Raw genomic sequence first — 12,722 nt, forward strand, 5'->3', positions numbered from 1 at the left:
TGAATATGTATATGAGTTGAATATGTACAATATTGCTCATCTTTTCCACAAGTTGGGGTCTACCAAAGATTGCTCGCAATTCAAAATATAGCTCGAATGTATGGTTTAGGTACAGTTACTATTAATTATTTTAGACTCTTATTCTTATGACTTTTACAGCACTGTAATTGATCATTTTTTCCTTTTTTTATGTAGCAAGAACTAGGCTAGTGGACCTTTTTGCTCATCTAAATCATTTATCCCTTCAAAAGGGGCCACACTTCATCAATTGTTAGACGCCGAATTGTGGTGTTTTTGTAAACCTTTTGCTTTTACAGGTAGTCTGTAGAATATCTTTACATTCCTCTTCTAATTCTTCTTATTAGTCTTCTTGTTCTTCTATTTGGCATAACAACATACGTGGTCATCCAGGCTTCTGGGACTTTATTCAGAACCACGCAGCCGGATAGTTAATCCTTTCTACGGGTCCATCTGAAGCTTGAGCCCATGATGATACATATTGTGTTAAGTAAAGTCGTACGAGATGAACCTGAAAAAGATCGAACGACGAATTGGCAACGAGACGTCTAATCTCGGTTGAGAACTGGTAAAGTTCTTTTCTGAAACCTGCGAAAATATTGAATGAAAATTCGATTTAATTTCTGCATTTCTTATCTGCTGTCAGGCTGTAAGATGTTTTTTTTTTATTTATTAAGCCTTGAGCCGATTGGCCTCATTCGCCTCTTTATGTATTTCATTGCTGAGTTTTTGGCCAATGAAATCTGCAGTAATACCACCGACAAACCGACATGACACTTGCGTTACAAAACTGTCTCACACGAAAGTACTGTCATTTGCAATGAAGGCGATCACTTTTGTCAAAATGAGCTCTGTTCGCGGCTGCTTAGATAGAAACAATTTTTCCAAGTACAAATGGCGGAGGAAGTGTTAGGAAAGATTTTATGAAAATAATTTTGTTCGAAGTGTCACGTCGGTTTGTCGGTGGGAATACTCTGGTTAATCCTGCTAGGAATAAACGACAAATCATCCTTTACAACGAGCCCTTTTGCCCCACGTTCCCATAGATGATCTGCCGCTGTGCTGGGGCATCCTTTCGCTTCTAGTGCTGCTGCGCTCTCTCCCATTCTTTTCGCTCTCTATCTCCGGCTCTCTCTCTCTCTTTCTCTCTAACGGGCGTCGGACTTTAATTAAACACTCCATCATTTTCCCATACACCACATCTCTCTCTCTCTCTTTCTCTCGCGCACGCACGCAATGATCTCAGCCGTTCGTGAAATGACACACAAGCGTATGGTTGCGTTTTCATTGATGGGAAAAGTGTGCCGCAACCACCACCAACCACCAGTGCCTCGGGAACACACGGTTGCAAATTGTGCTGTGTAAATTGTGAAAAAAGCTGCAAAAAAGGACACATTTTTGCTCCCACCCTGTGCTGAATGATTTTACTTATTTTGCTGTCAAATTTTCTGTTTTCCACAGATCGCGTACAACAAGCAAGAGTGTGAGTGCTTCATACACACACGCTCTCTCTCTCTCGCTCCCTCTCTCACTGGATTTTCTTCCTGGATGAAGAAAATGAATCGAATCGCTAGAGGACAGTCCGCAATAGTGGCAGATCGAAAATCGTAAATCTGAAAGAAAGAAAAAGAACAAACGGCGACGACATCCGCTGTCAGTGTGTGGTCAGTCAGTCGCAGTCTGTGTGTGCGAACGTGCGTGTGTGTGTGTGTGTGTGTGTGTATTGTGCTTTTCTAACAAGCAAACGAGCTCCTCCAACACACACCGATGATCGGTCGCTGGCCGGTTTACAGCGCTTTGAATAAAAAAAAACCGAGCGAGATAGTGAAAAGAAGGTTTATGCTTACACGCTCCCTCGCGCGTGCCAGTGCGTGTGTGTGTGTAGCTGTGATTGTGTGCGGTAGAAAATGGTACCGAAAGTGTTGATCCCCGTACGGCTGCCGGTGCTTTACGCTGCCCATCGCAACGAGGAAAGTGCAGAAAAAGGAATGAAAAGCGTGTGAAACAACCCCCGCCCCCCACTGCGGTGCTCTTGATTGTGTTCTGTGCGTGAGTGTGTGTGTGAGAAAAGGCGTCGCTCACGCATTGTGCGTGGTGTGAGGTTCGTCGAGTTGCACGCGTTTTTTTGTTGTTGTTCCTGCAACCAGAGAGCGGCGCACTGAGCGACACAAAGCAGCAAGAGAGTGAGAGTGTGCGTGCGCGCGCGCGTGTGTGTGTATGCGTCAACCGCCTCTGTGTTCTCAGGGGTTTTTTTTTCTTCTACTAATGTGAAAAGCAATCCAAGTACGCACAGATTCCTTGTCGAGTGTATGGGCCAGAATAGTCCATAAATCTTGAAACTTGAAGAATCTCGCCAGCTTTGACCGATAAGAAAAAACGTTCTCCTGCCTGTTTGTGTGGCAGTAACGAAACCGCCGCACGCCAAAAAAAAATCCGAAACGCCAAAAACGGCCCCAACATCATGTCCAGCTGGGCCCAGCGGATGCACCGCCGGGCGGCAACGTTCGGCAGCGTGGTGACGTCCTGCGGCCATCCCGGCACGCCGTACCCGCACCGGCTGGAGAAGGTAAAGTTTGGCGTGCCGCTGGAGGAGGTGTGCAAAAACGATATCCCCGGGCCGCTGCTGGTGCTGATCCTGAAGCTGAACAAGGAGGCCCCGTGCCGGAAGGATGTGTTCCGGGCGCCCGGCAATCAGGGCGCGATGAAGAAGCTGATCCACTTCCTGCAGCAGGGCCGGCTGGTGAACGTGGACAACTACTCGGTGTACACGATCGCGAGCGTGCTGAAGAAGTTCCTGCGCAAGATCCCGGGCGGCGTGTTTGGGCGCGACGGCGAGGCGGAGCTGTTCCAGATCGTCGATCTGGACGACGAGGCACAGCAGCAGGAGAAGATTCACAGGTAAGGGGTTGGAAAGGGGGGGCTGGTTGCCATTTTGTTTTCCGTTGCGTGCGATACGCGGTAATGGCGGCTGTGGACTGTCATAGCAGTTTTGATTTGACATTTGATGAGCGGGATTGATTTGAAGGTTATGGAAGGATGATGCATGTGGAATTCTGGATAAATTTGTAGGTTAGGTCCACTGAGGTAATGGTAAAGCGTGAGAAATGTGTACTAGAAAGAGCCTGCGAAGCATAAGACAATTGACCTAATCATTTTTTACTTATTTTGTAGCTCTTCAACACCTGCGAGCTGCAGAACCTCATTCTCAAGTTCTCCGCCGGAGTTGTCTTGTTAATTGCAACGGTGGGAAGACGTAATACCCAAAAAACGCCCAGAAGAAGCGTCAGTCATCCAGGAAGAAAGGGGGGACGTATGAGGAGAGACCACACAGGCCGGGGACATGCTTCTTGTCTTCCCGCCATCCCAGGGCACACATATGGTGTGTGGCTGTGTGTATTAGGAAGTGATAAACAGGATGTCACGGTTTGTGATAAACAAGCTGGTTATGTGTCATGTTGAGACGAGCGAGGCCCAGTGTGTGAGTGTGATGTCGGAAGCGTGGCAACGGTTTTATTGCATCCAATCGGAGGCCAGTGCCATCCAACAACTCACCGCGCGTCCCCGTGTGGCAGGCAGCAGGTTAGCCCGAATGGTGGTACATACATGTCTTTGCGGCCGTGACTCATCTTTATTACTTGGAGGTTTTTGCACACTCTCGTTCCAGTTGCGTTTTTCCGTCACAGTTTAAACTCATTCCTGCGTGTTGCCGGTGATGATGAGGTTTTTGATTAAAATTGTTGGAATGTACTTTTGAAGATTTTTGGCGAAGAATTGTTTGATGAAGAGCATACTAGAAAAATCCATGAGTTGATGTACCAGAGGTAGTGCAGTAAGATCGCGCAAGACATCAATTGTTTCGATTGCACATGCTGGAGTTTGGCAAGCGAACTCTACGCAGCCGTAACATGATTAGTTTCTCACCAATAACTAGCAACTTTTTCCACACCCCTTTACTTTACTGAAACAATCAAGATCGCAGTATCTCTTTTGTTGGGTTTTATTTTGATGAAGGCTAACGGCGCTCCATCCAGCACGCGCTCACCGTGATTGTTCTTGCGCCGTTGGAGTTAAACGTGATCATTACCACCCGGTGGCAAGATAAAGAAAAGCCCGCTCAAGGTCTTGCGTTAATGTCTGCAGTTTAACAGTCGCTTCTCTTGAAACCATCCCGCACAGCTTGCTTGATGTTGTGTGTTTTACGAAGGACAGTTGGGCGCTGACAGTCACCCCATGTGAAAGCTTTTCGAACCGTTCACTGAAAGTTCCGTTGTTGTTTGAGGTTTGAGTGTTTTTTTTGTTGTTGCTTCGCAAAACATGATATGTGTCTTTATGGACGAGCCTTGTCCGCCCGTTCGACTTTCAGTGCCACTAAAGTTGAACGCACTCATGGGGGAGGGTGGAGAACCCAGCGAATCGGAACCGATGTGTGGGTATCGTAATCGGGGCCTTACTTCCGGTTGTAATTTGAGCCCCTTTGGGGGAGGAATGGCTTATGAAATTGTGTAAGTTTTTTTTCTGAACGTTACAATGTGGAATATATGGTTTATGATTGTTTCGTATTTTTCAGACATCAAAGAGATAATTCAATGCACACGGTGGTTTGGAGAACACTGTAACGAGGTTACGCCCTCAGCAAGCCAGCTACTCTCGAGAAGACGTGTGGCATTGTGGGGGCCGCACACCTGTTGCATTACGCTTGCTAATGGTTCGCAAGCGGCAAGAAGTGGCTTAGTACATACCTAACTCTCCCCCGGGGGCGAATTGATCGCAATAGAGAGGGAACACACAAAAAAATCTACATCCACTTTGTAAGTCGCCCAGAGTTCGCGCTCAGAGACACACTGGCAAGAGATGATGAAAAGGGGTTTGCACGGACTGGCCTGTCTGTGTAGCTACTTAGCATAAAGCCCACTCACAACCAATGTCCCAGGTTTCGGGCAGCTTGTACGGCAGCTGGAACCCTCTCGAGCAGCGAACGGCTGGAGTTCCAATCAAGAGCTCCCACCAACACACTCACGAACACTGGAGGAGGAATCTCAATTCAAGCCAAACGTCTAATAATATCAATCAACTACTGGTGCGCTCCCCACCAGTATAATGACGCTTTTATATGGCGAGGGGTTGTCCAAGAACGAACGCAGAGCGAAGGGTAATATGGTCGCATTCCAGCCGGTTAATCGTTTCCAGAATTATGCGTCCTGCGTCTCCGTGTGTATGTCTCTCTCTCCCCACATCCCAACAGTGTACAGAAATGAAGGGGCGTTTAAAGTAGGGCTTTAATTTAATTTAGTTCCTCCTCGCACCGAGACATCAAGCGCCTGTAGAGTGTCCGCCCGAGGTCTTATCACTTAGGCTGTGTAGAGTTGACCGTTTCAGTGACTATGAAACGAATAGAAGAACGCATGCTTGCTGTGTGGTGCTGCACGACACGACCCCGAGTCTGGGAGCAGCATCTCAGCGCTCCACTACAAATCACATGCGTTTTGCGAATGCATTTGTCTCAAAACTGATAAAAATAGGATCTTTGTGTTGTTGCCCGTTATTCCGTTATGCTCGTCGCATTGCTGCAAATACTGACCGATTTTACAATGCGCATTGCAAGACACCAGTCGTTTGGTCGTTTGAACCGTGTTTTATGAGCGGGAATTTGTCTCGTTGCAAGCAACGGGAGAGGAACTGTTCCTTAGAATAACAAAAAACAAAGTTCGTACATGTAAGTTGAAGTCATCACGCAATGTTCTTAATAACCGGGCGGATTGTGGTCCCGGAACCTGGAACGAAACGTCGAACCGAAGCGATAACAGATGTGAGACATAAAAGGGGTTTGGGGGGAACAGACTGCTTTTGCTGCTGCTTCTGCTGTTGCACGCCTTAGTTCGGACTTTTTTTCGTTCAGTTTAGAAAGAGATTGCGACGACGAGACGACGAAACATGTACCCACCCTGTGTTTGCTTACACAATATCGACATTTGGTGTGTACGCCCCGAACCAGGCGCCCGCTCGCGCACACCGCGCTGCATGGATACTGACCTAGTTGGTTTGGTTGGTTGGTGTTGGAGGCCAATGCACCCGAGGGTTGTATGTATATGCAATCCCCCCCTCACCCTTCCCGCGATGTTACTCTAGGGGCACTAGAAATATTTCTCACTTTAACGCGCGTGTATGAGAATGTGGGAAGTCGTTGCAGTCGCTGGGGTAAGAATAGAAAACGGCAACATTGCCCATATGTGTGTTGTGTGTGTGTGTGTGTATGAAATCCCTTTCTAACCCGTTCTTTGGCTGCGGGGAGCGCAACTGTGTGTGTGTGTGTACGTTTTTATTGCACCCACAGGCGTGTGGGGTATTGGTATTTTACAAGCGCAACTGCTTCAACATCGCTTCGCCTTCGCCCGTGGTGAGATGGGCTCAAAATCATAACTCCGGATAGAGGGGCAGTCGATGGATTGGAAGAAGCGCATACATCTCGATGCATTTGCTTCTAACTCGATTAGTCATCGGGTAATGGGCCGTCGTCGCCCCTTGTAACCTCTGCCGGCGAATAATCGTGGATGTGGAACGCAAATCTTGAGCAAAACGGTTGTAGTTACCTCAAATTGTCCGAAGACAGCATGCAATGCATTTTAATGACTCTGGAAGTATTCCCTAACCTTTCAGGACATGACATATGGATATCGGCATTGTGTCCGGAACAAACGTGTGGTACCTCTTGAGAGAGATGCCACCATTTGTTATGCTCCAAGCTGTTTGTAATTTTCTGAGTCATACAGAAGACACATTTTGGAGCTAGAGATGTCGAAAGATGTACGGTAGCAGACAAAGAACATCTATTCCTACATCAACCAGCAACCGTGTTATTGTTCCCGTGCTGTGTATTAGATTGCCTTATTAGGCTCGGTCTACCGCTGGGGTCATCCCAATTGATGGTTGGAAGGAGAGGCCCGTCACGATATTTCCCAAGGCAGAAGCGGTCCGATTATTGTTTGCCCTCGTTTTGCGGTCGACCGTGAGAGAGAGGGGGGATGTCGGCCTACTGTGCACACCCAAAAGCGGTGGAGCAATGACTTTGTTATTTGATTTTAATTTGATAACTGAGCAAAGAGGATCCGATCTGATCCACTCGGCGGAGAAGAACGTCGCACTGACCTTCGCCGCTCGATGTCGCAATGCCGCTCTAGGAATTGAGGCTTTGGAGGGTTTGCATCAGAGAAGCGCGAGCGCGCGCTCGCTGTTCTACGTGTTTGATGTGCGCTGTGCTGTGCGACTACTTATTAGTGGCTGGATTCTATTGCATCAATCCACCTAGATGTCTACCCAGCCATACTGTCTGCTGCAACACACAGAAACGATGGAATGATGTGTTAAATAGTCTATCAAAACCCGCCCTCCAAAGTCAAGTCGCGCTCCAATACACTGATCTGGTCCGAACATTTGTTGGGCAAGAAATGTTGGATACAATGCGCGCCCAGTGACTAGATTTTCGATTCTTTCTGTGTGCAGCCTTGTTTTTGTGGTTTTTCTGCCCAGTTGCTGCATCAAACTGCAGCAACTTGGGCGGCGGCGCGCTCAGAGACACGATGTGTTGCAAACGAGGCAAGCAAAGGTAGTGTTACGTAGGTACAGGTGTGTGTGTGTGGGAGATGGTTGGTATCACAGAGATATGCCAAACCGTTAATGAGCGTAGGTAGAGCTCGCCCGTGTGAAGTAGGGTGTTGAGAAATCTCTTCTAAACTGCGTAGAAGGTTACGGTTAGCTTCTAATTGACAACTCGTCGTAACTGACACAGCTCGTAGGAGTCTGCACAGCAAATAATCGGTTGATAATTTCTGGCCAGTTTTTAGTTAGGTCAACAGTAATATCCAGAATTGTGACAGTCAGCTGCATTCCAAGTACTACTCTGAAGATTACGGCGATGTACATAAACTGTTGAACAATTTGACGCCTTCTGTTTGTTACACCGCAAACCGATACCAGTCGGTCGTGTTGGATATTTGAGCACGGCTCAAAGGTTGGAATCAACTTTGAAGAAGCCCTAACCGGTAGCAGCGCACGACTTTAGCAGTGAAAGAGTCCCTATTTGGTTAAGCGATTGTGTGCCAATTTTGGGCGACAACTCGGCGGGCGACTGCTTTACCAAAGCTAACAATGCACAATGGGTTAGCATTGTGCATGGACGGCGTGTCGCTGTGTGGACATTGTGAGGTCTTGGTTTGATGCGTAGTACGTGGTTGTGTGTGCTTAGCTAAACCCCGCAGGGCGCCGGCCCGATTTATGACTGATGAGGGATGGATGACGGATGACGGCATGCTTTTAAAAATAGAGCGAATGTATTTACGATCCCAAAAAAGGGCGCCTCATCGCTGATAAGAATCGCTGATTGTGTGTGTGTGGCGGTATGCGGAAATACGGAATACGAGACAACGCCAGCTTAAAAATACATCCTACAATAGGAAGACCGCTGAGAAATCTCGAAGTCGGAGTGCCCGCCTTCACGTTTGGCTAAACTCTTGCTCTATTCTTGTCGCACCAAACGTCGCACAGATCATTTAGGGCAGATTAAGGCACAGGCACGGAGATTATAGAGGTGTCTCCGTGCTGTTTGCTGCTGGCGTCATAATTTGCTGTTGCATCTTGACGAGCACACAAGTGCGTGTCGCGCGCGCGCGCCTAAGGATTTCATTCCTTCGCCTCCTGTCGATCGGCCGTAACACATGCGCGCGGGAAGATCGTTCGTGTGCAGCATTGGACAGAGCTTAACATGTTACTAGAACCCCACCCTCCGCTATGCCCTCCAATCTTGACGATGTGTGTAGGGTCACTGTTGGTCCGCGTGCCTCAGATTGCGGCATGTGACACAGACGGTGGTGTCGCCGCATTTGGTGTGGTGTGTGCGGTGCGCGGTTGTAAATTGTTGAAATAGTTTCCACTGCTGCCTGGTGTCGGCCGGCCGAGGCCCCCCTTGCCAAACAGGGGACGGTCGTGCACGGTGTGTCTGCTGTCGCCGCGCTTACACCCTTTCGTTGGATGCACCTGGTTCGGCCGTTAGCAGAGCCGCAGTGCCGCCTGATCCCTTGATACGCCCGTTTAGTTTCTAATTCAACCAACTCGCCACCAAGTGCCAGCACTCTGTGTTATTCTATCCCCTTTCTGCGCAGTGTTTTGGGTTGGGACTGGTTTTACGAAAACCCTACAACCAAGCCGCGGGTGCGCCGAATTTGACGACAACCAAGCAGAGGTATCCAAATGCGCTTTGCTGCAACTCTCCTCGTCGAGAGGCACACACGAATTTGATCCCATGTTTTTGCACCTAACATGACGGCAATGATATTTTCTGTTGGTGGTGTACTTCCAACTCTTCCACTTCTCGGCTGTGTACTCTACTCTCGCGGCATGAAACCAAAGAGCATGACCCAGGCGGTGTTCATCCCAAAGAGAAGGTGCGACTGGGCGACCACGACCAACAGACAAAATGGGTTGTCTGCATGACGACGATGATGATGGTTGTGTGAGGACAGGGAGGTTGTTGGTGATGCTCGATCTGTGTCCATTAGTGGACATTGCATCCATTTGTCACGACAAGTGTGATAAGTGGTGTGCCAACATGCGCTTGTCGGTCCATATTTCCATAGTAGTCGTTCGTTCGATTGGTCTGGTGCCGGGTTTTCGGTCGGTCACTCGGTCAGCGGACGACGTGTACTAGGCGCCCGGTTGAGCGCTACTACTGTTGCGTTACAAAATTAAATGCTAAGGAGTGCGAACGTTTGGAGCAATCTCACATCGATCGTGTTTTGGTACGTGTGTGTGTGTGGATTTGATAAGGCTAGAAAACGTTAATCGTTTCGCTCCAAAAATATGGCAGAATGGAGTAGTAGTGTTGCTTTTGGGGCGCTTCGGGCTTCTTGTTGATGTTTGTGCTTTGGAGTTCGAGCTATGTCTCTCGCTGTCTGTGAACACGAATGTCTTTCTAAATTGGATTAGAGCTATGCAGTACTGTACAGTATGAAGAAAAATTAGTATCTTGCCTAATATATACACAATCACCATTCCAACTACTTCCTTCCTTATATGGGGCGCTTGTTAACCAATCGTTTCGTCGGCCTGCTACTGCTTGCTGTTAGTTGGTTTGATGGATTGATCTCTGTGCGAAGATCAAAGTCTTCTCGTCTAATCGAGACTTGAACGCAAGCTGTATCTGCAGTAAAGTGTTGTACGTATCAACTACACCATGCGGTCATCTGATCGTATTGTCGTTAAACAAGCAATAAAAGCTTCAATCCAGTACGAGATAAACACTACCAATTTTTTCTGCGGAACATAATTCATTCCGTCTGCTCCTTTAGTGTGAATTGTTCGCAAACGTGGCCAGCTTATATGCTTATGGCCAACATGCCAACCTTGCCTTTAATTTCGTTTGCTCCTGTCCTCCAGCTCACTAAGCGGAAGACACAATTACAAACATTAACGGTGTTGTTGCGTGTTGGTGGTAGTGTTACCATATTCGATTAGTCTCCGACATCGCCATACATTGGTCTTGGGGGCAAGCGTGTGTGGTGGAGTAAGTGAGTGATGCTGATGTGCGATTTATGTGGTACTTCAATGTGTGTGGAAATTGAGGTGTGTCCCGGGGCACATCATCATTTGGGGGGATACACACAGCGCGCAGCGTGCAAAGGGAAGAGCGAAATGGAGTCACACACACACACACACACGCTAGGGGGTGTCAGAAACCACCAGTTATGGTGTGGATGGGAGTCTTCCGTGTGTTGAGGCGGTTTGAACGGATGCAATGGATGGCCCGCAAACACACACTCACACACACTGGCACACGTGAGAACGTATGCCGACACAGATGGGGTAGTAAAATTGAACTTAATTAAGAGGTTAATTTTTCCTCCGTTTATAGAGCTGTGTTCTTCTTTATTTTTTCAATGACAAACTACGAGCATGCGTTTGGTTTTTATGACCAGATCAACCATCGGGGAATTGGAGGGACGATTTTTTTTTTATTCTAAGTATTAAGTTTTGGAAACGGGAAGGATTTCACTATTTGAAATCTTGACTTCAACAATGTTAGGAATATAGTTCTTCATCTATCTAAGAATACCTAGGAAAGCTTCCAAGTGGGAGAATCACGATACGCGAGAAGAGTTTTTCCTTACCTTCGGCTCAGAAGTGGCTCAGAAGAAGACTCGCAACAAACTGTCAAAAATGAGAGCATCGTCTATATGCTCCGGAGAAGATCTGTTGGGGTGTGTATGTGTAGAAAAAAGGGAAACTGCCATCTAGGTCCGGTGTGTGTGTGTGTCTGCTTGCTTTCTTGCGTTTGCCGGTTTGCCTGTGCTCTGCCATCACCTTGTCGCACGATTGGCTCGCATCATTCGCCATCGCCCGTTCAACCCCGGCAGCAACAACAACAACGACCGTCGACAGCAGGCCGACAGCTATCGATTTCCCCCGGGGATATCCACCCCACTCCCGGGGATTGTTACAGCTTTTCTTCTTTTTCCACTCTCCATTCGCACCGAGAGGAAAATCGTTCTCACCGTGGTGAGCCGCCGGCGGGTTTAGATTTTTCTCCCGCGGTTCGTTCGTCGCGCTCGCTTCATGCGGACGACCGACCGACTCACAACAGCCTGTGACGATGACGATGATGGACGGATGTTGACGTTTTCGCGTCGTCATGCTGAGGATCAACTGGTGGCAACCTGTCTGTCGGCAGCTCTACGCACTGGCAGTGCCAATGCGAACGATACGCCACGGCTCGTTCGGCTCGGATTTCGGGGGATGATGTAGCGTGGCATTAGCGAAACCAATTGTACCGCTACTTATATGTCCTGATTAAGCAGCAGCACCGTGTAGAATCCATGTATGGAGCTCTCTCACTAAATACATTCTATGTCACCGAATAATAGTGTGTTGCCTTCATTCCAGGATGTCGCGTAGCCGTATTTCTAAACCTTCTCGACCAGCGCAACGCTCCAGAAGTCGCCAGTCAGTCTAGCGTCGGTATAACGGTCGCGTTATTATTGCTGTGGGTAATCATCAATGAGCGGGCCCGGTGCTTTGCTGCAGTTCGCCCATCCCGTCTGCAACGGCATTGGAATTGCCATTAAGTGATTGACCATTATAGATCTAATTATAACGCGCTAACCGCGCTCTCCACACTGCCGCTGCTGGTGAAACTACTCCCGGAGCTACTTCTTGAAATTCCTAGAACCCAAGAGGATATGACTAGCGGGTGCGTTAGAGAGTGAAAGTGAACGTTGCACTTCGTTTGTGAACGCACACCAGGGCCTTGCTGCAGCTGATGTGCAAATTCTAGCTGCTCCTCCGCGGGGTAGGAAGATTTCAACTAATTGCGATTGATTTCCCAGCGTCCCAGATTTCCCCCTCCCTAATGTGTGTTGTTGCGTGAGGTGAAAGTGAATTCCATTCCACAATTAGCCATACACACAAAAAGTAATGGAGACACACACGCGGAACGAAACCTTTAGGGAAGGCCCCCGTCCTTCGTAAATTTTAACTGACTTGATTGAAGTGCGGCAGCAGTGTAGTCTTTTGAGCGACAGGGTATTATTGTTTTCACTGGTCGAGGTCGTCCTCGGACGTGAGGTGGGACTGCGAATGTATCATCATGTATGCACGAGGGCCATCATTTCGACATTAATGACAGAGTGGTGTGGTTCCGTGGAATTCGGATTCCATGT

The 12,722-nt window shown here is 48.1% G+C and overlaps 1 protein-coding gene across 9 annotated transcripts in view; it reads left to right on the top strand.

Moving 5' to 3' along the window:
- LOC120899795 overlaps nucleotides 1-12,722 on the top strand; it is a 41,651-nt gene that overhangs the window by 2,384 nt on the left and 26,545 nt on the right. For all 9 annotated transcript variants that reach the window (XM_040306020.1, XM_040306021.1, XM_040306012.1 and 6 more), the window contains exon 2: nucleotides 1,480-2,916. In XM_040306020.1, the coding sequence (XP_040161954.1) occupies nucleotides 2,480-2,916 (437 nt within the window). In that variant the 5' untranslated portion in view covers nucleotides 1,480-2,479. The remainder of the gene's footprint in view (nucleotides 1-1,479; nucleotides 2,917-12,722) is intronic.

The sequence above is a fragment of the Anopheles arabiensis genome, chromosome 3 (assembly GCF_016920715.1).
Source record: "Anopheles arabiensis isolate DONGOLA chromosome 3, AaraD3, whole genome shotgun sequence".
NCBI classification, from domain to species: domain Eukaryota; kingdom Metazoa; phylum Arthropoda; class Insecta; order Diptera; family Culicidae; genus Anopheles; species Anopheles arabiensis.